The sequence below is a fragment of the Brassica napus genome, chromosome C4, assembly GCF_020379485.1.
Source record: "Brassica napus cultivar Da-Ae chromosome C4, Da-Ae, whole genome shotgun sequence".
NCBI lineage: Eukaryota > Viridiplantae > Streptophyta > Magnoliopsida > Brassicales > Brassicaceae > Brassica > Brassica napus.
In genome coordinates this window covers 15,757,517-15,774,037 of record NC_063447.1, presented here as the reverse complement: position 1 = coordinate 15,774,037, position 16,521 = coordinate 15,757,517, and the positions used below count along the sequence as shown (strand labels likewise).

The following is a 16,521-nucleotide window of genomic DNA, read 5'->3' as shown; positions in this document are numbered from 1 at the left end:
TATAATAAGAGAGTTGCTCATGTTATTTTCTATGTTTCCTTAGGATGTTAAGTTCAGTGCTAGGAAGTGTTTCTTTTGGCTATGAGTTCCCACCTTCAAACCTCTCTCCCTTATGAGTTCTTGTAAAGTCACTTGAGGACAAGTAAAGAACAAGTTTCGGGGGAGTTGATATCTTGCATATTTGCATTGTTTTAACCATCCATATTGTATACATTGATCATATAAATTAGGAATTAAGCATCTTTAGGATCCATATTGCATTCATATGTCTTTATCAGGTAATGGAGTGTCCCATAGAGTGATTGGAGGTGTTTAGAAGCACTGTGGTTCAAATATAGATGAAGAATGAAGTTTGGTCGAGTTTAGGCGAGTGCAACGCGGGTTGGACCACGCGGGTTCACTCATAAAGATGAAGTGACTGAGAGCTCCAACGCGGCTTGGATCACGCAGGATGGCTTACCCGCGTGCACGAGAATGGAGCTGCTCGACGTCTTGACGCGGGTTGGAGCATGCGGGTTCCCTTACCCGCGTCACGAAGAGAATTAACTGCTGGGGTCACGCGGGATGGAGCCACACGGGATCGCCTACCCGTGCGTATGATGGAGAAGCCTCGACGACGTTCTGACGCGGGTTGTGCCCGTCCATTTCTACCGGAGTCGAGACTTATCCTTAGTCGATTTTAAACTGTTTTTAAGGGTTTTTTAGACTTTTTAATGAAACCTTTAGGTTTTCTAGGGATTGTATAAATACCCTTGTTATCCCAAAGTTGGGACTTATCTTGTTTTCTATCTAATCACAAAGAACTTTTAGGTGAAAGATCTAATCTTGATCATTATCTTTTGTGATTGCTTAATTATCTTGATCACTAATCATGATTATCACCAAATCATCATTGATTCTTGGGTTTATCATGAAGATTAGTGAGTAGTCATCTTTGGATTCATGGGTTAGGATGATTAGGATGATTAAGTGATGATCTAGAATGTCTAGGATATATTAATATGTTTCCTTGTTTGATTGAGTGAACTTAATGCTAATCTAGAGTTGGCCATCTCAGATTAGAGATCTAGACATTTTATCGTCTAAAAGGTGTTCGATGAAATGTCTGAGTCAACTCAACATGCTCTTAACTTACCCCACCAAAGACATTTGATGTTGGGGGAGTTTTGATAGTTGAATGATCTGTTCTTAATGATTGCTAGCTAGACACAAACCAAAGAGATTTGATGTTTGATCTATGAGAGCAAATGAGCTTTTGTCTTGATAAAGAACTAGCTTAGAAATGTTATCTAGACTTAGAGAAATGTGTTGATTGAAGCTTGCCATTTTAGATTAAAACTTAGTCATCTGAAATCAAATTCCTATACCCATGGCTCCTCTTTTATCCAATTGCTTGAAAGTTGCTAGTTAGTTGTTTTAGAATCTTGTTAGTTTAATCAAACCACTTCATTGAACTGAATGCACTTAGATTAAGTTTGAATATGCATTCTATTTGCATCAAAATACTTAGAAATGGATTGACATCTTAAATACTACATGATTTGAATTAGGACTCTTGAAAAGTCCATTTCATTCATCAAGATAATTCGAGTTTTTGTGTGTTTAAATGTTTAAAATTGGATGTTAAGTATGAGATCTTCAACTTTGATTCATAAATGACAAGAAAACAACAAAAAACAGAAAGATTACGCTGAAATTTGGTTTGCGGCGTTGTAAAAAATTACAGAGGAAGTGAATTCCTAAAAAGAAGAAGACAAGATATTTACAGTTTTGCCATTAGTGATAAAAAAATAAAATAAAATACAAAAAGGGCTCACGTGGATTTGAAGTCATGACATCTCCATTATTATTGACTTTAGAAACCACTAGACCTGTCAATTTTTTAGTGTATTGCTTGTAGACGCATATATAATATATATAGTTATCTGAAAATTAAGAAAAATACTTAAAACTAATCTCTGATTAATCCCCGATTAATTTCCGAGTTTATGTCAACTCGCTAAGCCCATATCGACCGCCCGACTCACGCCTATCGTAATTTCAAACATGGGTATAAACATTAAATAAATCAAATTTTATTTCCCTTCCCGTGCCGCGAGCTTTGACTGGCTTTGACCAGCCTAGCGTAGCTTTATTTATCGCTTGGGACCAAATACGGGACGTGGCCATTTCAGATAAAAGAGATGATCATTAGTATATTCTATACATGAACGCCAAGTAACGCAAAGAATATATATATTTTTGAACATGCTTTAACCAAACACAAAATATTACCTTGGGATAAGGTTTTCATATTTATGTGTTTCCAGAAGAAAAAAAAAACACTTGAACACATTATATTAGGATATCGAAAAGAATCGACGGTAAAAATAATCCAGAATTTCAAGAACCATATATGATATCATAGCTAACACTTAACTAGCTAATTAAAAAAAAAAGTAATATATTGACATATATCGTATAAGACACTAGGGCTAAAACTCATTAATGTTGTTATTTATGGGTAAATAAAAAAACGTACTGATTATTAGTTTATTACATTAAAAAAATTAAACCCGACCCCATAATTTTCGTCCTCTTTAAAGATGTAGCTCGTTGAAGGCTTAAAACATACGATATGGTAGCAAGTTCCATGCAAAAGGACAACATATAATAACAACACTTCACTTTTCCTTTTTTTTCTCTCTCTCTCTCTCTCTTTTCTTTCTTCTCTCCAAGCTTCTTTAATGTCGGCTCTTCAGTGTCTCACTTTCCTCTTCTTGTTTCTTTTACTCCAAAACGCGACGTCAGCTTCGCCCCTCCCTCTCCGCCGGAGACCGGTTCACAACAACAGCACTCACAGCAACTTCGCTAAGCATCCACGACGTAGAGTGGTTTTTCCGGTGAACCGGAGTAGCTGCGACCTGTTCGCTGGCGAGTGGGTGCGGGACGCGACATACCCACTTTACCGGGTGGAGGAATGCGGCAGAGGAATGATAGATCCGGGATTTGATTGTCAGACTTACGGCAGACCTGACTCAGACTATCTTAAGTTCCGGTGGAAACCTTTCAATTGCGACGTCCCAAGGTTAACAAAACTCACTCACTAGTCACTAGCAGGCTATTTCATTAGACTAATACATTGATTTAAGTTAATGTTGTTTGTTTATCTTGCTTTTGAGCAGGGGCGTCCCTGAGATGTCCCTGGGGGCCTAAAACAATTTAGTGAAAGTCTTCTAAAATTTTTTTTTTTACAGATATCGGGGATTTTCTTTAAGTAAAATTTTTAAACAAATTTGGAGGCTCTATGCCAAGTTTTCAATTCGATGGGCTCAGGACCACCCCTGCTTTAAGGGACATTGTTATCGAGTTTATCATTTTTCTTTGAGTATTGAAACACACTCAAGCTTATGTTTAGAGACAGATTAATTTACGCTTAAGATTTACATCATAAATAATATTTGGATCATATATATCAGTGGTCCAAAAATTATTATATATGTACAACAACCACATACGATTTCTTATATGGTTATTGGACACTTTTATATATTTAAACATATAGTCGAGGTGTTAACAATCTTATGGAAGTTTCGCCTTTACGAGTTGAGTAATAAGTACAAGTTTAGTAGATTCGTTTTTATTAACAAAACGGAATTGATTTGCTGTTGTTGGGGAAGTTTGGTGCGATTAAGATGATTAGTTATTATTAGTTGTAGGGTCGACGCAATAATTTATATAATTAGTTTTAATGTTTGGAAAGCAGGTTCAGTGGGGTGAAGTTTCTACAGAAGATGAGAAACAAAACAGTGATGTTTGTTGGTGATTCGTTGGGTAGAAACCAATGGGAGTCGTTGATGTGTATGATCACTTCATCAGCACCGTTCATTCGTACAAATCTTATTCATGAAGATCCTCTCTCTACCTTCAAGATCCTTGTAAGTTCCAACACTACTTTCTACTGTCGGTTTAAGTAGGTCGAATTGGATAGAATTTTTTTTTTAAATCAATTGGATAGAATAAACTCGTGAAAATTGAGTCAGAAGTTGTATATTTACAAACGTCGTTGTCAAATGGTATTAGCTGATCAACTTGACGTCGTCGGTGGAACTTTCCTGGTCCAGTAAAAGGACAAAAGAAAAAAACTAATACCCTCGAAAACAAACATCAGTTACTATTCTTTTATACACTTAAATCTTTAAACTATCGTATTCGCTTACATTTCTGCAGTTCTGTGCATGCATATGAAATATTTTCTATTTTCAGTTACTTAAATCGAAGATCTACGAATTAGAACAATAAGGCCCTGTTCGTTTGGCTGTCGCTGGCGATAGCGACTAGCTGCAGTGATTAAATATCGCTGTTGTTGTTTGTTTCAGTATCCCTGACATAGCGATAGTCGCTAGCGAGCTCGATTGTTCGGTTAGTAATCGCTGCCGCTAGCGACTGATCTGCTGCTAAGTTGTTTGTTATGTTATTTCTATGACTGAACGTTAAATAAAATTACTTTAAACTTATAAATGACACAAAAATATAAATGCAACCTCAAATGAAATATTATAGTTTCATAAAGACAAAGTCTAAAGTAAATATAAAACTTAAATAAAGCATTACAAAATATTTTCTAGTATGGCAAACGACCTCCTCTACCCATCTCATTTGTAATGTAGTCACGTACACCTTCCATGGCTCTATCACCTGTTGGTTCATAAGGAGTATATCCACCATGAGCATGATCATCACTACTATCATCACTACTATCATCAGGTGATTCATCTTCATCATCATCACCATCACCATGAGAAGTATCACCGTCAACATTATCACCATGAGCATGATATTCTTATATTCTCTCCCAATGAACAAAATCAAAATCCTCTCGATGTGAATCACGTATGAAATTATGTAGTGCCATGGTTGCAACAACAAGCTTCATCCACTTAGTCAAACCAAGCAGGACAAATTCAGCCATGAAAACAAAAACCAACCAAACCAAGCAGCACAAATTCAGCCAAAGAATAATTAACAAAAAAAAACTTACGTCATTAGTCAATTTTGACATCCTTGTTTAAGAGTGATTCCTCCTAAAACCTGGAAAGGATACAAGAAGGAGCAACAATAAACATCAAAAACAATTAATGCGTTATGTATTCATTCACAGAAACTAAACACTAGCACAAACATAAGAGCAAAACCGACAAGCTTGGCCGCGGCACGAAGCTCCTTGGCCGCGAGAGAGAATCGAAGTGGAGTACTGAGAAACCCAACAAGCTTGGCCACGAGAGAGAATCAAAGTGGAGGATTGAGAATCGTTACAGCTTAACGGCAACAAGAGAAATATAGAAAATATTAGGTTTAGGTATAGGTTCATTAGTAGTTTCATTAAAAAACCAAGGGTAAAATTGTCATTTAATGGGTTTATTATTAAAATAATAAAACAAACGCTGGAAAAAATAGCGATTGAAAATCTTTGTCACTGCCGCTAGTGATTAGCCGCCGCGTTTGATCGCTCGTACAGCGATAGGTAAACGAACAAGAGATTAGCCACTGCCGCTGATCGCTGCCGCTAGCGACTGACAAACGAACAGGGCCTAACTGCTAGCTAATACAGTATATAAAACAAAACATGTTCTCTTAATTAATCTTTGTTTCAGGATTTAATGCAAATCAGTTTTCGCATTAAACTATATTTTATGTACGTAGTACGTTTACGATACTAAAGTTTTAATTGGTGATAAGATAATACAACTTTGGGTCTCACTGATGTATAATCCAATCATAATGAAAACAAGTTAGTGTGCTGAAAACAACATCAGGTATTTTCCTTAAAAATAATTGAAAAGTGACGTTTAGCACAAGAAATTCATATTAGCTTTTATATCCAACCTCTTTATCTCAAACTACTAATTTCGAATTTTGCTAATACATGGATGCATCAATGGCAGGATTACAACGTTAAAGTGTCATTCTATAGAGCTCCTTATCTTGTAGACATAGACAAAATTCACGGAAAGACAACTCTTAAACTCGACGAAATCTCTGTCGAGGCATCGGACGCTTGGCGGAAGGCCGACGTTCTGCTGTTCAACACTGGTCACTGGTGGAGCCACACAGGGTCTCTACGAGGGTAAGCTAAATTGTTACCTCTATTTTCACGTAGCTAGGGCCTAGGGTGGTGGTGAAAAGATCTTTTGGGTTAACAAAATTTGAGTGAAAAGTGAAAGTTTTGAGGGGAGTGAAACAGGTGGGAGCAGATGGAGACAGGAGGGAGATATTACGGCGACATGGATAGGTTGGTGGCACTAAGAAAAGGACTAAGAACATGGTCTAATTGGGTCCTTCGTTATATCAACTCTCCTCTCACTAGAGTTTTCTTCCTCTCCGTCTCACCCACACACTACAAGTATGTACCTCTCTCTTTTTCTTTTTCCAAGCTCATTTTGTTTTATATCCATTTTTATGTTCAAGTTAGTAACTCATGTTATATGACATGGTGGGTTCTTTGATGAGGTTCCCTCATATATAAGCACATGTAGTGTTGCTAATAAATAAATCACCGTGCTTTCAACGGCAAAGTAATTTTTGATAACAAGAAATATAATAAAACACATGCATTGAGTTGAGAGTTTCTAGATGTTGCCAAACCATATTAAATACAGTATACACTATCTAGTTGGCATTCTAGTTGCTACCAAACTACTATAGACTATATTAGTAGTGTAGTACTAACCATTGTGGCCTCAAATTTGCTAGCTAGCCAAAAAGTCTATACGTGGATAAAATACGTGTTTATGAACAATTATTTCATTAGAAATTACTAAAATGGATAACGATGAGACTAGTCTGCTGATAAAGGTCCACATATGAGCTGTGTGTGTTCATTTAAGGGCCCAAATAATAGTCCAATTGATTTAGTTTTGCCAATGAGAAAGTTTCTCATTTGCAAGTTGTAAAGCAAAAGGATATATAATGTACACCAAACATAACATTTAATGTTGTATCCTACCATTCCTACAAACATTTATAATAGAGTTCACTTGCAATAATTTTATAAAAGATTTAGCTTTTGTTTTTCTTAACATTTATCAAATTGTGATATTAACTTATTGGATTCTGCAATTGCAGCTTTACTTAAAATCTAGGGAATAATAAGTAAAATATTGATTACAAACTTGATTACTTGATGTGAAAATGTGATGCAGTCCAAATGAGTGGACTTCAAGAGCAAAAGCTTCAATAGCTCAAGGAGGAAAAAGCTGCTACGGCCAAACGACACCGTATAGTGGAACAACGTACCCAACAAGTTCATATGTGAACCAGAAGAAAGTGATTGATGAAGTGGTGAAAGAGATGGATTCCCATGTCTCATTGATGGATATAACTATGCTCTCTGCTCTTCGAATAGACGGTCATCCTTCAATCTACAGTGGAGATCTCAATCCTTCTCTGAAGAGATTTCCTGACCGTTCATCGGATTGTAGCCATTGGTGTCTTCCTGGTCTCCCCGATACTTGGAACCAACTGTTCTATGCTGCTTTGATGTTTTAAGATCTGACTAATCAAATATCATCCAAGTGTATCTATTGCAGTATAGTATGTTTTTATTGTAAGTTGTTATGATTAACTAGACGCATAATTGTAATCCGCGGGAATCTTTTTCTGCAACACTTCTTCAATGATTGTTATTAAGAAATGGTATCTTAATCGACTGAAAGAACATTTTTAGATGGATCAATGGGAAAAAAAATTAAAGGACCATTCATTAGGCCTAAGATCCCAATTTTATTTTAATAAAAAGTTTTTACACTGGGTTTAAGCTACTAATTTAAAACACACCCCAGTTGCAAGATAATTGTGACTCACATATTTTGGGTGCAGTACAATTTCGTCGTTGTAGTTTCGGCCATTAGAAAATCTTATTCGACGGATTGAAAGGGACGATTGAAGGTATTCTGTTGTCAGAAATTGTTTAAGCTTGTTAAGTAGATCGGGATGCAAAATATATGAAGGCATTCTCATCTTTTGGTTTGCTACTCGCCTTTGATTGTTAACCATAGTAGCCTAGGCAAAAGTTAGGATTTAACTAGGTTGCACTTGATGTACACAAATGTTATAATTGAATATAATTTTACATTCTTTTTACAAAAGGTATTCGGTTATTTCACTCATTTTAGATGTAGCTAATGACTATAAACTGGGAATGAATTTTAGTTGACGGTTAGAGATAAATATATTTAATGAGTCTAAGACAAAAACAAATACTCCCCCCGTTCCTAAAAGATAGACTTTTTAGTATTTTCACACATATTAAGAAAACACATTAAACTATCATAATAAATGTATCGTTTTCTGTAATTTTCAATTTTCAATAACTTTTAACCAATAGTAATTCAATAAAGACAATTAATTTTCTTGAAGTTTACAATTTTTTCATAGAAAACACAAAAAATACATCTTTCTGAAACAAACATTTTTTCTAGAAAATCTATTATTAAGGAACGGAGGGAGTAACAAGTTTCTGGCCTCTAACAAGTACATATTGTATAGGATTTGTTGCCCATAAACTTCACTAGAATCGAAGAAGATCATAAGCACTAATGGATCTGTTTTCTACTTTCTGTTACACATGCATAAAGCATTCTCTCTATCTCTCTAGAAAAGATAAGCAACAAGAAGAAACCCTATATGCCACAACAAGATGAAGAGAAAGCGATAAAGTTTTAAGTCTAGTTACTTGTATCTCAAGTTTCTGCCGACTTGTATATTTTGTTGGAATGGGCCCAATATATGTGCATTATGGGCAAGAGTGATAATCGGGGTGGATGCTACATACTTTCTCTTCGAACTCAATGAGAGTGGGCTCAATCAAAATGACCTTATTTCCCTTTTACATGCATGGTTGGTTGAACTAGGTTCTTTTGTGAATCTCAAAGCATTGGGCTCGCTTACCATTATGAAGTTTAATGCATAAATATTTGCTAAAAACATTTGAAGAAAATTTCAGTCGATTCAACGGAATACTACTATATTTAATCAAAACTAAACAACTAAAAAGTAAAACAAAGACAAAAACGAACGGCGGACCGTACAAGTGCAACAACTACAATTTGGAGTGGGAACCTTCTTTGCTTGATTAATCATTCTATATGGTCAACGAATATATACTCATCTTGATGACCAAGTCCAATCGTAAAAGTAGAGGTCTTATAGCTGACTCATTCTTTAGCTGAAAACAGTATTCGAACACAATAGCCAATCATACAATTACCGATTAATGTAATGATTCAAACTAATGATGTTATATATATATATATATATATATCTGAGAGTTGCCATCAAAAGACTATAGTCGCCGTGAGCGACCGAGAAAATATCTAAACAAGTATGTGCATAGAAATATAAAATTGTTTACTTTCTGGTAACTGAAATCATCTATTAGATAGAATTCAGACCAAGTAATGGAGTAACTTATGTATTGGAAAAAAATACCACATACAAATTATGAATTGGTACTCGAGAAGAATAAGACTGTTACTTGCTAGCTAGCGCATTGTTTTATTCATGACACGTGAGAATGTTTGTAGTCTATGTCAATGTTTGCATGCTCTTTCTTTAGAACCTCTCTCTTCCTGAAGTAACACTCGTACCTGTAACAAAACTAAAATTAGTACTAGTTTAATACAGTATATTATAAACAAAAGCATTGGTAATGGTATAATAATGTTTGGTCTTATGATATTAGCACATACTGGTTTTCTATTTATTTTCTCTCATAATTATTTTCTTAGGGAAATGCAAGGTCATATCTCTGTTGCAATTAAACCCTATATATTTTAAAAAATCCCATATATATATATATATATATATATATATATATATATATATATATATGTGTGTGTATTTTGTTCTATATGAAATTTGCTACTTTGCACCATATATATGTATGTAATTTTAATTTGTACTCCTATAATTAACATACTATATTGTATGAATTGGAAGATCATATTTTTATAAATTTACAATAATATATTCTGCAGAAACATTATTGAGTTTCCGTGATTTATATGCATTTTAATGTATAAATTTGGTAATAATGGTTTTTAATAAAACTTTTATTACGTATAATTTAATTCACTTTTTTTGATATTTGATCTGCGATTCCGGAAAATACGAGTTCGGTTCTTCCTTCTACTCTTATTCATCTTTGTTGTTAGTTCTTCTCCATCAGCCAATTGTGAAGCCCTAATCTAACTTTAACAAGAAACATGCTCTGGAATTTTTCTGTATTGATTCAATGGACTGTACAAACTTCTTAATACAGGAAGAAAAAAATGATCTACTTTCCTAAACGTATGATCTCTAAGAATACTAATATAATGATAATTAATAGTATCGGATATAAGTAGAGATAGTTAGATAATTTGTTCATGGATACCAAAGTTTGATCTTTGTAGCACATAAAAGGATAATATTCCTTTTCCAACGAATACCGTTTGTAAGAATAGAACTATCCGTTACAATTTTCACAACTCATGAAATTTGTACACACACTCTTATGGAGACACTTGTATTGGAGTACCTATTTTTATTAGAAGACCTCGTGTGAATTGAGGTAATTAAAGGTTTTGATTTCACAACGGTCGCCAGTGGACACCGGAGAAAAAACAAACAAACAAAGAAGGCTCCTCCTCTCAGTCTCCAACGGTCACTTGCTAAGAAGCTGCGACTGCGACCAGCGAAAATTATATACCAAATCAAATTACAGCACGTAAGCTATAAAGGGACCCACAACAGTCTTAGAATCTGTTTCCATTCATTATTTAAGAAGAATAAATAAATCTAAAAAGTGAAGAGTTATCAATCAACACTTCTTTAACACAGATACGTTACCTAGTAGTAACGCCACATGCCCAAGTAGACGTGTTCTTTACTTGTACTGAACTGTCCGTTTTACCCTCACAATGTAGACCAAACTAAAAATGCTTACTTCAATCGTTGTTCTGGTTTGAGGGCGGTGAATTACAATTTTGCCCTCTAAGATTCTCCTCTGGTGTTTTGCTGTGTTTTCTTGAATTTTAATCACCGACGAGCTTTTCTTATTATTTGAAATGGTCTTGAATAGTTCTACTCCACTAGGCATAATTTGTTTAATGTCATGTACAATTAAGAAATTAAACCGAAGGATCTTTTGCACATTTTATGCATTGTGAGAGGGGAAGTTCTGCTTGGTGGATACTTTTGATAAAAGACCAACTCACTTTCCAACAAAACAAATAATAAGACACTTATCATCTAATATTAATCCAACTACTCTACATTACTTATTTAATATAAATTATTATTATATACATTTAACTCGTATAATATATATACAAAATTACCATAAAACATACAAAAACAATTATGTTATTTTACTTTCTCCCAATAAAAAGCAAAATAAAATTCTCTTTTCTGGTCAACAGAGAAATTATATTTTTGTTACCCTCAAAAATAATAACTTTTGTAAGAAGGCGAAGAGGAGGACACCAGAAGAATTGCAAAGGGCAGATACGTCTTTTCAAAAGTCAATGACAGAAACTAAAGTTTGAATAAAGAGAAGCGGCTCGATAAACACGGACTCCATTAATATTCTATTAACTCATCACCTTCTCTCTCACTCTTTATATTTAAACCTCTTCCTCTCTCTCTCTTTCCTCATTATATTTCTCAAACGACGAAGGTAGAGAGAAAAAAAACAAGACACAGATCAATCTTCAAGCTCGAGTTCTCTCAAGTGAGTTAAAACTAAACCATGTCTTGTTCCGTCGCTGTCTGTAGCTCCCCGGTGTTCTCCCCGTCGTCGTCTCTTTTCTGCAACAAAGCCTCTATTCTCTCTTCGCCTCAAGAAACCATCTCTCTCACTCTCTCTCATCTCAAACCCTCCGCGTCCTCTCCCTCCTCTCCTTCCGCGGCATCCCCTAAATCTCCGTTCCGTCTCCGTTTCCAGAAACCGCCGACCGGATTCGCTCCTGCGCCGTTAGTGCTAGGAGGATCCGACTCTGTCTCCGCCGGCTCCTGTACCGGTCAATCTCCTTCCGCCTTGAAGAGGAAACGGCCGACGAGGCTTGATATACCGATTGGCACCGCCGGTTTCGCATCTCCGGCGTCGGAGGAGAGTAGACAGGTGGAGAGGGAAGGCGATGGTTACTCTGTTTACTGCAAGAGAGGGAGGAGAGAAGCTATGGAGGATCGTTTCTCCGCTATGACCAATCTTCGAGGAGATCGCAAGCAGGCAATGTTCGGAGTTTACGATGGCCACGGAGGAGTGAAGGCGGCTGAGTTTGCGGCCAAGAACTTAGATAAGAACGTTTTGGAAGAGGTAAGTGGTAAGAGCGGCGCGTCTGAGATAGCAGACGCGGTGAAATGCGGTTATTTAACCACAGACGCTGCGTTTCTTGACGGGGAAGACGTTAAAGGCGGTTCCTGCTGCGTCACGGCTATGGTCAGAGACGGGAACCTCGTTGTGTCCAATGCCGGTGATTGTCGCGCCGTCATGAGCGTAGGTGGCGTCGCGGAGGCTCTTTCTTCCGACCACCGTCCGTCTAGAGACGATGAACGGGAGAGAATTGAAACCACGGTGAGAATCTAACGTTAGTGAAGCTTTTTGTATTAGTTTGTGGGTATGGAAAGTTTCTAATAATAGATTAATCATTTTTTGCAGGGTGGATATGTGGATACGTTTAATGGTGTTTGGAGAATTCAAGGATCTTTAGCTGTATCAAGAGGGATCGGCGATGTTCATCTCAAGAGATGGGTTATAGCCGAACCAGAGACAAAGATGTTGAGAATTGATCAGGACCACGAGTTCTTGATCTTGGCATCGGACGGTCTATGGGATAAAGTGAGTAACCAAGAAGCAGTAGACATTGCTCGTCCCTTCTGTGTAGGAACCGAGATGAAGCCATTGTTGTTAGCCTGTAAGAAGCTGGTCGATCTATCGGCTTCACGAGGCTCTTCGGATGATATTAGTGTGATGTTGATCCCTTTGCGTCAGTTCATCTAGAAAGAGAGGGAGAGACGGTTTACTTTGGTTTAGCTTTATTTAGAACAATAATTCATTTATTTATTCTTTCTAACGTAGTTATGATCTCAATGTGGCCGATGTACTTGTATGAATCGAGCATTGGTCGGATTTAATCTAATTATCAGTTCGTTATTATTATTTTTTATATATTTCAACACAAGTGAGATCACAAAACTGCATTTTATGTGAAGTAGAATTGCACCTGAAAGTAGCTTACAGGTTGTGTAACTTTTCTTTCGTTAGTTCAGGTGTTTAAAACTTGATGTGATCGTACAGTGGGAGAAGATTGAGTTCTCAGTAGAAGATTAGTAGTAAATTTTTTCGAAAGATGTTAGTAGTGTGTATGTGTGAGTTCTGGTTTGTGGCTGAATTTGTTATTCATCGTATCCAACAATTTAAGCATGATTTGTGGTCTAGACCTTCGTTTTTAAGATGTCTTTAAGCTCACTTTGCTTTTTAGTTACCTTAGAATTTAAAAAAGATGCACACAGGCATGTTTATTGCAGGTTTCTTAGGTTAGAATTTTTAGCGTAATATAAAATACGGTTTCCTAATTTTTTAACTTAAAAAGCTAAGAGACGTCTCTTATATCTCTTACTTAAGAGATGTCTCTTATATCTCTTACTTAAGAGACGTTTCTTAGCTTTTTAAGTTAAAAGCTAAGAGACCGTATCTTATATTACGCTAAGAATCTCAACCTAAGAAACCTGTAATAAACATGCTCTAATTCAAAGAGAATCGAAGCTTGAATCAGAACAAAATAAACGGGAAAATCGCATAAGAAACCTTCAAGTTGGCAGCCACTTACACTTTAAACTCTGATAGTATTTCACAAACAGTTTAAACCTTCAAATTGACAATTTTATCAAAAAAAACCTCCAACTTGACTTACTTGTTCATCAAATCAAAACGGTAACCAGTACTGTTCAAAATCGATGACGTGTCGGTTTTCTTTTTTTGATTTTTTTTTAAATTATTTTATTAACAGAATAAATATTAAAATAAACAAAATATAAAAATTCATAAAAAAATTCAAAACAAATCATTAAAATCACTAAAAATTCACAAAAAAACAAAATATTCACCAAAAGTTTTAAAAATTATTTTATTAATAAAATAAATATAAAAATAAAAAATTCATAAAAAATTCAAAACAAATCATAAAAAGTCAATAAAATTCACAAAAAATCAAAAAATTCACAAAATATTTTAAATTATTTTATTAATAAAATAAATATAAAAATAATCACCCACAATTTTACAAAAATAAAATATTCACAACAATATTTAAGTATAAAATACAGAAAATATAAAAAAAATCATTAAAAATCGAAACAAATCACAAAAACTCACAAAAATCAAGAATAAAATTATATGTGGTTTTATAAAAGCGACTAAGGAATAACGTGCATTGAGTGCTATAAACTGGCTACCCTCAAGCTATCATTAGTATACATTTTTCACTTTAACAATCCTGAACTTTTCCAAATCCAACCAACACACACATAGAACATAACAGATTAAAAAAAATATCCAAAATAACAGTCAGTCTCTGGGTTATGATTACTCTAATTCAGATTTAAAAAATTCATTATCTTCAAATGATTCTCGTGAATGATTTGTTTTAAATTTTTTATGAATTTTTAAATTTTTTGAATTTTTATATTTATTTTATTAATAAAATAATTTAAAATATTGTTTGTGAATTTTTTGAATTTTTCTGAATTTTATTGACTTTTTATGATTTATTTTGAATTTTTTATGAATTTTTATGAATTTTTTATATTTTTTATTTATTTTATAAATAAAATAAAATAATTTTTTTGGGTTGAATATTTTGATTTTTTTGTGAAATTTTAGTGATTTTTATGATTTGTTTAGAATTTTTGTATGGATTTTTATATTTTATTTATTTTATACTTATTTTATTAATAAAATAATATAAATATTTTTGTGAATCTTTTATTTTTGTAAAATTTTATGATTATTTTTATATTTTGTATTTTATCAATAAAATAATTTAAAATACTTTTTGTGAATTTTTTGAATTTTGTGAATTTTATTAACTTCTTATGATTTGTTTTGATTTTTTTTATGAATTTTTTAATATTTTTTGTATATTTTATTTTTTTATTAATAAAATAATTTTAAAAAAATCGTGAATATTTTGATTTTTTGTGAATTTTTAGTGATATTTATTTTTTTTTGATTTTTTTTATGAATTTTATGAATTTTTATATTTTCTTTATTTTAATATTTATTTTATTAATAAAAAAATTCAAAAAAAAATCAAAAAAAAATAAAACCGACACGTCATCGATTTTGAACTGTATCGGTTACTGTTTTGACTTGATGTACAAATAAGCCAGGTTAGAAATTTCTTTTGATAAAAGTGTCAATTTAAGGGTTTAAAGTGCCAATGAAATATTTTCGGGTTTAAAGTGTAAGTTTAGTTTAAAGTGCCACTTTGAAGGTTTTTTTACGTGATTTTCCCCAAAATAAACTTATATATTCATCTAACTATAAAGCTTTTTTTGTTAGCTTGAATCCATAAATCCAACATGAATGATGAATCGTATTTGCGATGCAACGTGAAATCGACATGACATGTGACGCTGGTCAAAGAGTCATTCTACCAATATCATTTAGAACCAAGTAACCAACAAGGTTCAAGAGAACATTATTGAGAAATTACCCAAATAAATTTATCAATGTTGGGCCAAACTCAAAACCAAATAACCCGGAATAATTTTTTTCTTTTGTCACATGTACTTTAATTTCTTATCAACTGTATTTCTATTTCAACCTATTCATTCATTGGTGCTTTCTACATTAAATCTTGATACACATTGAAGCTACGACAAATTACCTAAGAAATCTTATTTATATAGCACACATATCCTAACAATGTTGTCATGTATTATTAACAAGAGTGAAATAGTTTACAAATTGTGTCTTGTATTGAAACGCATAATTTGCAAGAGATTATGAGACGAATTCCACAAAAATTTTTTTTTTGCAACTGATTTTTCTATTTAAAAGCATGAGAATACAAAAAACACGAATTGCAAGCTGAAATTATGCGAAGAAGAGAAACATTGAAACAAAGAAATAGCTTACTGGCTTTTACCAAAGATCTAGAGTCTGCCTGAGAAGTCGAAAGCTGGAAGCAAAAGAAAAAAATTCTCCACATGCTGCCGAGGTGAGCTGGGTCACACATGGCCACTGGACTACGGAAGAAGGAAAGGCTCATTTACTTGCTTGGTTAATTCTTTCAACCAATTAGTACACACCGGTAAAAGTTAAAACCCTTAAACCCAGAACACTTCATCATCCAAGTCTAGTAGTACATTGACCACATTTTCCGTCTCCACATAAGAGTTCGAACCAGAATACCAGATCAATAGGTGGTATGTTTCTTAGGATATACCACAAAGGCGATCACCTCTAAGTAACTTCTGTTACCTCTAAGTAATCAA

General features: G+C 34.1%; 2 protein-coding genes across 2 annotated transcripts; both read left to right on the top strand.

The window, feature by feature from the left end:
• The first annotated feature begins 2,605 nt into the window (after window positions 1-2,605).
• LOC125585386 (protein trichome birefringence-like 45) lies at window positions 2,606-7,672 on the top strand. The gene is made up of 5 exons (XM_048754332.1): window positions 2,606-3,067; window positions 3,746-3,917; window positions 5,925-6,106; window positions 6,224-6,382; window positions 7,182-7,672. The coding sequence occupies exons 1-5, from the start codon at window positions 2,727-2,729 to the stop codon at window positions 7,525-7,527; spliced, it is 1,200 nt and encodes a 399-aa protein (XP_048610289.1). The 5' UTR covers window positions 2,606-2,726; the 3' UTR covers window positions 7,528-7,672.
• Window positions 7,673-11,598: 3,926 nt separating this feature from the next.
• LOC111205149 (probable protein phosphatase 2C 25) lies at window positions 11,599-13,177 on the top strand. Its single transcript, XM_022700574.2, has 2 exons — window positions 11,599-12,595; window positions 12,680-13,177. Exons 1-2 carry the CDS (start codon window positions 11,771-11,773, stop codon window positions 13,019-13,021), a joined length of 1,167 nt encoding a protein of 388 aa, XP_022556295.1. The 5' UTR covers window positions 11,599-11,770; the 3' UTR covers window positions 13,022-13,177.
• Window positions 13,178-16,521: the final 3,344 nt, after the last annotated feature.

Coding starts and splice junctions, on each gene's coding strand:
- LOC111205149 (XM_022700574.2), top strand. CDS start 11,771: ATGTCTTGTTCCGTCGCTGTCTGTAGCTCCCCGGTGTTCTCCCCGTCG. Junction 12,596..12,679: donor GGGAGAGAATTGAAACCACG/GTGAGAATCTAA, acceptor CATTTTTTGCAG/GGTGGATATGTGGATACGTT.
- LOC125585386 (XM_048754332.1), top strand. CDS start 2,727: ATGTCGGCTCTTCAGTGTCTCACTTTCCTCTTCTTGTTTCTTTTACTC. Junction 6,107..6,223: donor CACACAGGGTCTCTACGAGG/GTAAGCTAAATT, acceptor GGAGTGAAACAG/GTGGGAGCAGATGGAGACAG. Junction 6,383..7,181: donor GTCTCACCCACACACTACAA/GTATGTACCTCT, acceptor AATGTGATGCAG/TCCAAATGAGTGGACTTCAA.